General features: G+C 35.5%; 1 protein-coding gene across 1 annotated transcript in view; it reads right to left on the reverse strand.

Moving 5' to 3' along the window:
- Nucleotides 1-3,304: 3,304 nt before the first annotated feature.
- LOC122259799 (uncharacterized) overlaps nucleotides 3,305-12,500 on the reverse strand; it is a 10,963-nt gene continuing 1,767 nt past the window's right edge. The window contains exons 2-11 of the mRNA XM_043026743.2: nucleotides 11,000-11,199; nucleotides 10,562-10,763; nucleotides 10,166-10,255; nucleotides 9,710-9,819; nucleotides 8,425-8,595; nucleotides 7,631-7,705; nucleotides 7,161-7,311; nucleotides 6,881-7,012; nucleotides 6,097-6,286; nucleotides 3,305-5,817 (exon numbers count right to left, since the gene is read on the reverse strand). Coding sequence (XP_042882677.2) covers nucleotides 3,575-5,817; nucleotides 6,097-6,286; nucleotides 6,881-7,012; nucleotides 7,161-7,311; nucleotides 7,631-7,705; nucleotides 8,425-8,595; nucleotides 9,710-9,819; nucleotides 10,166-10,255; nucleotides 10,562-10,763; nucleotides 11,000-11,154 — 3,519 coding nt within the window. The 5' untranslated portion in view covers nucleotides 11,155-11,199 and the 3' untranslated portion in view covers nucleotides 3,305-3,574. The remainder of the gene's footprint in view (nucleotides 5,818-6,096; nucleotides 6,287-6,880; nucleotides 7,013-7,160; nucleotides 7,312-7,630; nucleotides 7,706-8,424; nucleotides 8,596-9,709; nucleotides 9,820-10,165; nucleotides 10,256-10,561; nucleotides 10,764-10,999; nucleotides 11,200-12,500) is intronic.

A 12,500-nucleotide genomic window follows, 5' to 3' on the forward strand; every position in this document is an offset into this window, starting at 1 on the left:
AAATCATATTACATCCTGAATTCGTAATGCAATATCAGAAGATAATCGCAGTGCAGTTAGCCATAGTGATATATAAAGGACGAGAACAGATAATAATAATACTAATCTAGGCAGAATCCCGTTCCGCCTTACCCGTCTCTACATGAATTTGCTCAATTACCACTATGTTTTTTTTTTTTTCAGGTGACTAACTATATGCGGCAATATGTTGTTGTTCTTTTTATGCTTTTTACTTAATTCCTTTTTTATATATATGATGCTTATTTCATTTGTTGATATTTTTCCATCTAGCTGTCATACGTCTGTCGATTTATTTATTTATCAAGTCGTCTATCTATTTTTATGTCTATCTGTCTATTATCTGTCTGTGTATTCAATTTGTATTTATTTCTTTGCATAGTTATTTTCCTTATTCTCTGTTTAGTCATTTGTTTGTTTGTTTGTTGCTCTTATGTTTACTGATTATATAAATCAATCCATGTGTTGCACAAAAGCCTGTTAATCAAAATACAATCTTTATAATTACCAAATTTATAAAATGTGATTTTATATAGAATTTTTGAAGAAAAAAAAGTTTGTATCGCATTACAAAAATCTACGATAAAAGAAATAGTGAAAATGATGAAAAATGATAATGATGTGATTATATTCAGGATCAGTATGATGTCCAAACGACAGGTACTGTATTTATTGTAAACCAGCTCACTGGGTCATATCAGGTCATTCTTTGCAACAGCGCTTCTCCCCGTTATTTATTATGCTTGTTGGTCTTAAATTAACATTATCATTAGTAATAATAGTTAACTCACATTATACATTAGACGAACCGACGCGACGGGCCTTGACGGACATCATCAGCGATCGGCCGACATCGTGCTAAGGCTCTCTCTCTAGTCTTATTCTGAAAACTTTTGTTTAAACTCCGATCTACTATCTATCGTGTGATTAGAAGTGAGTCCAAAATATACAAAAACACTATTAATCAAGCTGCCTTTGGTAACCACTAACAAAAACAAAACTTGGTAGTGCTCCTTTCCCGTTAGTGAGGGTGCACTAAAATGATACTAATAATAAAGATCGTTATGGTCATACTAATAACAGCAATAGTAATAACGTTATTAATGATCTCTCTTTCGTTTGGTATATTAGATACAATGTCACAGCCAATTATAATGATATTAATGATATGAAAAATATCAACAACAGTAAGAACTTTAATAATCTTAATAACAATAATGATAAGGGTAATGATGAGTTGATGCTGAGTTAATTATACTAATTATTATAATAGTAATAATGATGATGATGATTCACCAATACCCCAAAATCCAGTTTTAGATCCATAAGTGTACCGCATTCTTTAAAAATGAACTTCCTAGCAGACCCATTTTCTGTAAAATATCGTACTGGTACTAAATCTATTGAATTTGGCATAATCTTAGTTTCAGCTGCATCATTTTTATGAGATGCTGAACCAGTAAGTATTCAAGATCAGTGCAAAGCTTCTCTGCAAGTGGTACCTTATGTGAATGCTTGTAGTAACTAACGACTCTTGGTACATTAAGTCTTCTCGTCATTTCCATTAGTATTGGTAATCATAAGAATGTCAATTGAATAATCCAATTCTGGTTACTTATATTCGTCTTAAGGTTTCCCATGAGATTATCTTCCATATACTAATGTGCAGAGGGCTTCTGATACAGGTTATGGTGACAGTTCTTTCGGTACCAAGCTCTGAAGCATACATTAGGATCTTTATTATTCGTAGCATAGCTATTGATTTGAAAACTATCACTCTGCCTCTCGTATCAGAATATCAATCTTTTTCTCCCTTTCTTTGCCAAGTTAGGTTTTGCTTGTGCCAAGAGCATTATAATTTGATACATATAACTTACCTTAAATAAAACCTTGATGAGAAGTTAATGTGGAGATGGTACAGGGTACTGCAGCTATTCTCATCAATCACTCTTTTTACTTTCTTTAGAAGCGTGAACTTCCATCCTCTTCAGCAGACAGCGCTTCACCTTAAGGACTTCCTTGATTTCTTACACGAAGCTCGTTGCAGCCATAAGTGGAGTTCTGTCTAAGCATTGGCACCAGTGCTTTCCCCCTGTCCCTGCCTGTCCAAGCTGAATTGAGAGCTTTATCAAGTCCTGGGCCTGTTCCTAATCCCAAACTTTTTATTGAGATTGTCTTAGAGTACTGCACTTCATCCAACAGGTCATTGCTAGAATGAGAAGGTACAATCCAAATTATGAAGTAATTTAAGCCTCCTTCTGATACTTTTGTTATGTCAATTCAATAATTCCATTCTTTATTTGAATCAATTATTTCATTTAATAGATCTTTGGCAATTTTTTCATCAGTAATTTCTATGCATTTTGCTGAGAGTTGTTGATTGACATTACTTGCACTGATGCTAAGGCTGTATTCAGCAGACTAATGGGAATTTTTACAGTTTGCACACATTAGAGGATTTGTAGTGTATGTAGTAGTCTCATGAGTTGTTATATATTTACCACAAGTAAATTTGTCCATGAAATGTCAATTTTTTTAGCTTTTGAATACAAGGCATCACTTGGACAAGCTCATATCCAAGTTTTGTACTTGCAAGATTATTTACAGGATGAGAAAGTTAGAAAAAACATAATCTGGCATTTGTTTGTAGATTCCAATGCTTCTGGTCATGCAGTGCTTGTCCACTACATTTTGTTTTTTCATGGCCTCAAGAATTTTACTTTCTTCTCGAACTGCACTTTCACAAGGTTTTCATCTCATAATATTCATAGATTAAAATCTCCGTCCATTAGACCATCATGAACCTTCTTGATGAGAGAGAGAGAGAGAGAGACAGGCACAAATAGATGGTGACCAACAGAAACAGAGGCAAACAGCCAAAATAAAGAGAGACATACAGAAAAAAGAGACTGACAGACAGGCAGACAGAGACAGACATAAAATAAATAGACAGAAACAGAGAAACAGACAGACAGACTTTAATTATAACTGGAAGTAAGCAGTGATCTTCCATTTCAACAACAGCTTTCTAGTTTCAGTTTCTTGAAAATTGTTTATGGTAAAATTTAGACTGTTATTATTGAGCTATTCCATGGTTCTATAAACAAAATCCTCTGAATCTACAATAGGATAGATATGTTGGAAACAATCTATCATTGGTTTTAGATACTCAAACAAGATGAGAAATAACAATATAAAACTTTTTTGAAGTTGCCTACTTTGGTCGCTTGTTACTGTCAGTCTACCAAATTTCACATTTTTTTCTATTTTCAGCAAAAAAGGTCAATTTAAAAAATATTACTTTATTGTTTATTAGATATCTAAATTATCAAAATAAAATCATTTCATACCAGTATCCAACCACAGTGGATATAATAATTACCAGTTTTAAATTACAATATTCATCACTTATAAATCACATATTTCATAAAAAAATAAAAATTCCATACAATAATTCATACAATACATTCAACTAATTTTCCTTACACTAAGCACATTTATATATCTAATCACAGTACAAGAAAGAAAAAAAAGATTGTAATAAAAAAGGTAAATATCACAGTTTATCAATGAGTTTACTGATTGCTTTATCTTTGCATTTCTTTTTGATCCTCTCTGCTAATGATAAGCCAGTGACCATAGGTGAAAATGTGGTATTAGCAAGTTCCTCTTTCCTCTGCAAAAGATGGTTGTTTTTTCCATTAGTTACAATCTTTTCACTGACTGAATCTTTAGTGCTCTCAAACTGTAGATTTTCCTTTTCTTGTTTAAACATTCTATGAGATGTTCCAGCTTTATCTGTTTCCTCTTCAGAACAGGAATATTTACCTGTTCTTGTAACTAATTTGTCATGACCATCATTATGGAGAGAAATATCACTATTACAGTTTTTAAGAGTACTAATTTTTTTCTGATCATAGGTATCTCCTCTAGGACTGTCGTGGAGTAGATTCAGTGAATTTTCCATCAACTTACTGACCTCAGTCCAGGCAGAAATTTCTTCAACTGCACTGCAGCTGAATGACTCACCAGTCTCCGAACAACTAAAACTGTCAAGAAGTTTGAAGCACAGCCCATAAGAGTTGTCTTTACTTCTACCCTTTGGAGTGTTGACTAAGGGAGTCGAGTTACAACCTCCTCGAGGCATGTGAATAAACCTCCTCCCTTTCCCCCGTGAATATTGTAACTGATGAAGAGTTTTTGCTGACAATGGTTCCACAGGTGACACTGTATAATCAAGAGATCCTTCAGTTCTTCCTGCAGGAGTCTGCCAGGTAACTGGACTTGCTGTATGAATATTCACTAATGGTTTGGGTTCATGTAAATTATTACAAGTTGTGATGCTGTCAAGAGCCTTGCTGTCACATTCTCGCCCTCTTAAAATTCCTTTTCTATTTAGCAAGAGAGGGGTAGAGTTGAGATCAGGCAGTGACGAATGAGATAACCCTTGAACTTCACCTGTATCATCAAACATATCTCTTGATACCTGATTCTTGCACACAGAAGGCTCAGAGAAGAGGCTAGAGTCATGAAGCGTAAAGTGAGGCTTCTCTTCAATCAAGCTGCTTTGCGACTCATCATTGCCTTTCTTGTTTTCTTTTGGTAACTTATCTATCACTTGACTTTCATGGTTTATTTGTATGGATTTATCTTCCTTGGAATCTAACACATTTTCAGAAATTTTATCAAACATGTGGCAGTCATTCTCAGCAGTTTTACTTTGAAAGGCACCTAAATTTTCTGTAGCTTTAATATCAAATGCTTTATAATCCATTGGAGCTTTAAAGTCTAGACTGTCCTCTTGAATTTTCTCCAATTCAGTGCTATCTTTTTTCATTTTCTCCTCAAAATTTAAAATATCTCCTACAGCTTTATTATCAGAGTCAAAGCTATTCTCTGGTACTTCATCCTCAAAGTTCTGATCGTATTCCAAAGCTTTATTGCTAAAGTTGAAACTATTCTCTGGGATTTTATTTCCAAAGTCTGCACTATCATTGGGAATATCATTGTGAGAACCATTGGATAAACTATGCAATATAGATTTTACTTGAGAACTGTCAGTACCTTTCCTAAAACTTGCACAAGCAATTTCCAAATGGTCTTCTTGTCTTTTTTTATTTTCCTTTTCAATGATATTGGGAGAATCACTCTTACCTGTGTCACTTTTTGCTTCAAGGTCACTCTTTCTTGTAGGCAGTGCTCCTAAAAGTCTATTAGATGTCTTTAACTTTGACATAATGTCTTTCTTGCCAACTCTCTGTGATATGCGATCCATCAGACTCAGAGGTTGATTCTCTTTATCCTCCTCATCGCTATTATCTAATGAAGAATCAAGGACCGGATTCCCCTCATGAATCTTGGTCATAAGTGCCTGATTTCTCTTACCATTATCCACCTCATCTGCATATTTCCAATGCATCTGTCCTCTCTTGCCTGCATCTACCTCATTTGTACGTTTTCTTTCTTGATCTTTAGCAGAAGTTGATTCCTTCAAGTTCCTCTTCTTAAAATCAGTGTCTTTGCAACCGTTTGCTCTATCATCTGTGGCTGAGGCCACCTTACACTCACTGTCCTTATTCCTTCCTGTCAAGTCAATGCCGATAATGCGATCTATGATGAGCGAGATGTCCTCATCTTCCTCTTCAAGTGAGGTATTTTCTTCCTCTTTCATCTTACTGACTTGGGTCTTCTTCTCTTCACAAACAGCTTTGGCCTTGGTCTTCTTCACATCACTGGTTGCTCTGGCCTTTGTCTTATTCTGCTTCTGCTCGTTCTTTTTAGGCTTTTTGGATCCTTTGCCTGTGAAAAAGATGGGTCTTGATGGTGAATATAATAATCACAAATAGAGAAGAGAGAAAGGAGAAAGGAGAAGAAAGGAAAAAAAAAATGAAAGAGATAATACAGATGAAGGGATGGTAAGGAATAGGGAGGGGGACAAAAGGGAAGGTTGAAAAGAAAGTGGAAAAAGAACAAGTGGAAGTACCTTTTCACACACTGCCAGTCATACATATAAAAAAGATATATCAACACTAAAATATACAAAAGAAAAGAGAAGAAGAGAAAATTGTAAACAACAACCTTTCTTCGTAGCCTTAGCCTCCTCAAATTCCTGAAGGAGGGCTGGTACTGCAGCCTGAAGCAGGTGAAGAGGCTCATCTGTGGTGAGCTCATCTGGAGAACCTTCAGGTAGGTTTCTGCTCAAGACCCTCCATTTCACCTGACAGGCAGCCACCCCTCGCCGCACGCACCGCTTCACAATGCCCACTGGCTGTTTGTTGGATAATCATAGTTGTAAAGGCAAGCAGGAGGAATGTCATTTGGATGTGAAAAGGAAGTCCGGAATGATGAACAATGAAATGAAACATAAATCAGAATGAAATAAAGTAAAACCCACAAGGATTAAACTATCAATCAGAATCTTAAGATAAGATTAAAGAATTGAAGGTCAAATCTTAATGAAATATAATATTCAAGGTGAAAAAAAATGGATTCTGATATTAATTCTCAATTACAATATAAGATTCTGAATTAATTGCTTCAGTTAAATATACACATCAGTTTCCTGGGCCTTTAAGAAATCCATGTTAAAAACTTTGTTCATTGCAATTTTGATACTGCAATTATAAATTTTGCTTCAATCCCTGAACTGTCCAATTAAGAAATCTGGCAATCCCCATGGCACATAATTTCGAAACATACACTGTTTCCCGATCACCCTAGACTAAAGCTAGGGATGAATATTGTACTCTTCCCATAAAACTACCATAAATTTCTCATCAATCTTTACTAAACATTCAGTATATAATACAATTTAAATAAGAAAACAAACAATACCAATGAATGAAGCACAGACTCAAGTTACCATGAGGCCCAAATCCGGGTATGAGGCCCGTCCCCCATACCAGCCGCAAGTGACCATCCATCGTGTCACGACGGGGGAAATCTTCTCGACAGCATAACTCCCTTCCCATTCTAGCTTGATGATGCACCACCTCTGTGAACAATGGAAAGGAGAGTTAATGTATGTAAACATGTATGGTTTCTTTGACTTACTTATGCTAAACAAATCTACAATGACAAAGAGCAAAGCCAAGTTTAACAACCATGGTGGAGAGCAGGACTGATTAACCAAATGCACGTACAACAAGGTTTGAGAACTGAGGTTGACCCCATTTGACCTTCAGGGCGGGGGGGTCAAGTCTGCGTTGGAATTCATGGATGATGTCAGTGAAGGGAAAGCCGTCTGTCGCCAGCATCCTATCCCGCACGCCAGCCTCTAATTCCTCTTCACTCCTAAAAGTAACAAGCTTTGTGATAAACCTTTTGCTTTATTTTCCTCTTAGAGTTTCCGATATTGTTGAGAGGAATTAAAAAAAGGCAACCTGAAGTCTCATATATACAAGGTAAGCAACATTCTCTTTCCTAACATGTTCACTATTCACAAAGCATAAAAAGGGATTTCATAACCAGAAGTCTCCAGTGTACAAGGTGACATTTTCCTCTTTATAATAATGATCATTACTCCTGAAGCATAAAAAGGGGTTTCATAGTCTAAAATGTATGGCATTACGAAAGACCAATGAAGGAAAAAAACAATGTAAAATAATCTCACCCATTTTTCCACTTCCTTGAATTTAGATTAGACTGTTGTGAGGATTGTCCATAGCATTCTGCCCAGGATTGCATTCTGTTAAAGTTGGGTAAGATGGCATTACATTAAAAATAAATAAATAAACAGATACTGCATATTCATCAATACAGCACTATGCACATCTATTAGAACAAAATTACAAGTCTAATTCATATATATATATAATTCTTTTCTGTATTTCTTTCATTTTCAACAAACAAAATAACACCATTAGGAGTAACCCAAAAGATTACAGAGCCATTATATGGAGTTATAATATACAGAATCTACTTTAACAAGCATGAATATGATACCAAGAGCTAATACATTTATATTTACCAAATAGATTTGATAGACAGTACTGCATTCTGCATTCATTTTAAGCAAAAGAATTGGTTTTCATCACTAAACAGTCATCCTTTAAAAAAGGGGTAAATAACAATAATAATAGTTGAAAGAAAAATGAAAATTATGATACTCTCATCACTTAAACTGTAACAGACAGATAGACAGTTAGATAAACAGACAGATAGATAGACAGTTAGATAAACAGACAGATAAACAGACAGATAGAAAAACAGATATATAGGCACACAGACAGACAGACAGACAGACAGACAGACAGACAGACAGACAGACAGACAGACAGACAGACAGACAGACAGACAGACAGACAGACAGACAGACAGACAGACAGACAGACAGACAGACAGACAAAGACATACAGAAAAAGATAGACACAGACAGACAAAGCCAACTAGATAGCTAGCTTTTACCTCTTCACAGGATCCTTCACGCCTTTCTGGTACCATACTTTCAGGAGTCGAACAGCTGTGTCCTTTCCCACACCTTGCACCCCAGCCTGGAAGTAATCGCAGCCAAGCAAGAGGGCGAGCAAGATCAGGCCTCCGCGAGTCAGTTTCAGGTGTTCCTCTAGCAGGTCCATGCTGGGAAAGGTGTCTAGATTATTCATTTTATTAACATAACATCATAACATATTTCGTGTCATTTGTCTTACATAAAAATAATGTAAGTTTTATGTTTTATAGATATTCTATTATTTTGACAAGTATCTAGTGTAGTTTGATTTTGTGTTTTATTGATATATCTCTATTACAACATGTATTGTGTATTTTTTCGTGCTTATGAATAAAGTCATTTATAAATATAACTTCATTATGACATGTATTTTGCATAATTCATCCTGAACATGAATAAAAAGAGTTTATCATGTCTTTTTTCACTATACAAATTATCACATGTATTTTGTATATTTTGGGGTAATGGCAGTAAGGGTGGGTGGAAGTAAATCCTATTCGCTGACCTTTGCTCTAAACGAGGGGTCAGCACCCTCCGGACCACAGGCCAGATCCGGCCACAGAGTCCATACTCATGGCCTGTCACCCTGCTTGATATTTATATAACAATCCTGCCCACAACAGCTTAGCCAAATAAATGAGTAAGTCAGCGCCTCTCGACTTGATCACTGTGGGTAGCACGGGGTAAATTTACATGACTGAGATCTTTGCCATAGAAGCACCACGAAAAATCACAGGGGAAGAAAATGACAATATGGCAACACATTATCATGTTGAGAAGCACCGACATAGGACTGGCCACTATCGTGGCATCTGGCAACTCTGCATAATATTTGAAATCCCATATCTGAGATCCCATGAGCAGTCTTCCTTCACCAGACACCACCTAGGCAATTGTTTGCCTGCTTTTCTATAAAATGTTTGTACACTATTACTTTTAGGTTCTCGGAAGCTTCTCCTAGAAGCTTTCTCCTGCCCCTGTACTGAAAAGAATGCCAACCCCTGCTCTAACCCATACTCCTCAGCTATGTGCATCTCAAATTGTGACTGACACAGAATGAAAATATGATAACAATATATGAATTACCACTAGTTTTTCTAATAAATCAGACAAAAAAAATCTTCCTATACTGTCAGAACATATGGCCAATGGTTTCAACTAGTGCTCTAATAATTGTGTACTATATGCACATAAAATATTATAAAACACAGAGAAAATCTCCAAATGCCTCTTGTCTCTAACCTAAACTTCTCCACTGTTGCTTTACTCTGATTTGCTGTAAAATTACGGAATACTGTCTGGCCTCCATAAAGGAATACATCACTATCCTGCGAGATAACTCCTTCAACCATCTGTAAAAAAATATGTGACTAAATAAATAAATAGACTGATTAATTAATTAATTAATCAATTTAAAAAAAATGAAAAAAATATGTACTTAAAGACATCACTAGATGTCAAGTAAAGGTTAGTCATATTTAATTATATTCTCCCTTTATCATAAAGTCAGGTAAAATGCATTGTAATTATCAATTATGTCAAATTTGGAAGAAAACTTCATAAGGTATGAAGAATAATCTTTGTATGATATAACATCCATAGTGTAAACATCTATAATGGCTAGATTATGAAGCTAACTATACATATCAACATATTCCATATTCACAGCATGACACAAGCACACTCACAAATACACACATTATAGTAATTCAAAGCAGCACAAGTGGCCTCAGCTTCCCCTTTTGCTTGCACCCATGGCACACCAAGCATGTCCAAGAGCTCTCTGCACTGAAAGAAAAATTGTGTATCATTTATTTTCAATTCCTGTAAAACAATAAGCACAAAAAACTCTCTTAATACAACACAGATCCTATTTACCTCTGTATACGTTTTAGGTAAGACAGCTATTGTTATCAAGACATTCCTCTGCTAAATCTACAAATTTCAAACAAAATATAAAATAGCCAATGTATGAAAATTATGAAGAAAAAAAAAGAAAAATAGATCACAGTACTAACATATCCCCTAATATTTCTTTGTTTTCTTTGTTTCTTTCTTTGTTTCAGTGTTACGAAAGATGAGAATAAAACTCACCTCTTTGAGAATAGATTTGAATCTTGACCGTTTTCCTGTCTTGAGAGACAAATTCTTTCCGGAAGGATTTGACGACAAATGGAAGTTTCTTTGGTTTCTGGAGTTGATTGTATTCCATTTCATACTGGGAGCATCACCTTCAAGTACAAACACTGGCAGCACTCCATTGTTTAGAAGCGCCATTGTACGGAAAAAGAGATTCCTGTTGAAACAAACTACAGTTATAAAAAAATAAAGAAAATCCAAATGATAAAACATAAAAAAAGCACAGGACAAATAGATCAATCTCTAAAAGAAAAAAATATATAGATATAAACAGAAAGAAAAATGAAAGCAAGTGAAAAATAAGCCATGTGAACATCATTCTTTTAAACCTTATAAAAATTGTTATGTGCACTTGCAACGATAACATAAAATGTACTTCAACATGTTCATTACCTGAGGTGGGGACGGGCCACATGCCCGAGTTGCAGAGCCTGGCAATCCACGACCCAACACGATAGGTCAATAGCCACTGCCTTCCCTTCAAGTGCCGTCAAAGGGAGTACCTCTCCAGTGGGAGATACGAGACTCCATAAATCCTTAACTCCCATTTTTGTGCAAAGTATCTCACTCTTGTATCATGGAATTAGCTACATCTGAAAATGGAAACTACTTATGCAGTATGTGTTCACTGTATATAAGTGGATTTTTTTTTTCTTTTTCTTTTTTTTTTTTCTTTTTTAGATCACAGGAAAGCATGGATTCCAAAACTGGTAAGAGTTGCCAATACTATGCTCATGGTATGCAAATTGAGGTTAGATCATTGTACTAGGAACAACTACTTCTGATAATGAATATTGACTTTAAAAATAATCTCTTTACTGGGTGGAAATGTCTTTAACAAATGGTCTTTACATATTATATAATTTTAGTTTCCACAGGGACCCCAAAATGTTCATAGTAGGTCCTTTATTCATTCCTATTTATATAGAAAGATGGCATAAAAGACAAGAAGAAAAGGAGGATCATTTTGCACAAATTCTAACTTTTAGAAGCTTATTCAAAATATAAAAATAGAAACTTTAAATAGAATAAATATAATTAAAACACTCTTTATCTTGAGGAGCTAGTAGATTGAGAATGATGTGTGTAGTAAATGAGTGTAGCAAAGGAAAAGGCTAGCTTTAAGTTTATATTTGCCCATATCACTTTCTTTTCAGGTGTGATCAGTGTTCATGATTACCCAAAATTAGTGTAATCATTTGGAAATAAATGTATAAAAAGTCAAGGACTTATATATGATCACACTGATGAACAACTGAATTGACTGACTGCTAGGCCATTAACATGCCAAAAGTAAAGTGCCCAATACCAAAATTGTGAGCACGAAACAGATGGTGCTGGCACTGTGATTGTGACTCTTCTCAACCTCCATGCCTCCAGCCACAGTGCTCCACCAGCCCCAACTCAGGTACCAGTGGCCTCGAAAGTCAAGAAGGTCAAGCCCTCCATAATTACCCGATTGCTGGTACTAGTAATGAATGGAACTACTCTTAACTCAGTGGCAGGAGTATGCTACAATCAATTGGATCACTGAAAAAAAAGTCCAACTCCTGGAATGCTGAGGAAAGATTTGACACAATCAGACAAAGGCAGTCTCACAAACAGTTATGAGCAAATTGTACTCACTGCCATGAAAAAGCTAGCTGTTTAACAGGAAAACCCCCATGATGGCTTGCATAACATCACACAGATGAGCAAGGACAGAGATGTAACTTTTGTGCTCATCTTTGCAGCCAAGTCAGTGTCTGCTAATTCTTCACAGAGTGCCCACAATGTCAAACCAAAGTGAACTATGTGTTAAAATTCTATAACATTTATATCAAGCCAAAAATAGAATATGGACTATCAATGTATATTGCCACAAATAATACAACTCTAAAAAAAATAATCCATT

Source organism: Penaeus japonicus, unplaced genomic scaffold (genome assembly GCF_977035675.1).
Source record: "Penaeus japonicus unplaced genomic scaffold, GWHDUDI00000001_assembly GWHDUDI00000022, whole genome shotgun sequence".
Taxonomy (NCBI): Eukaryota; Metazoa; Arthropoda; class Malacostraca; order Decapoda; family Penaeidae; genus Penaeus; species Penaeus japonicus.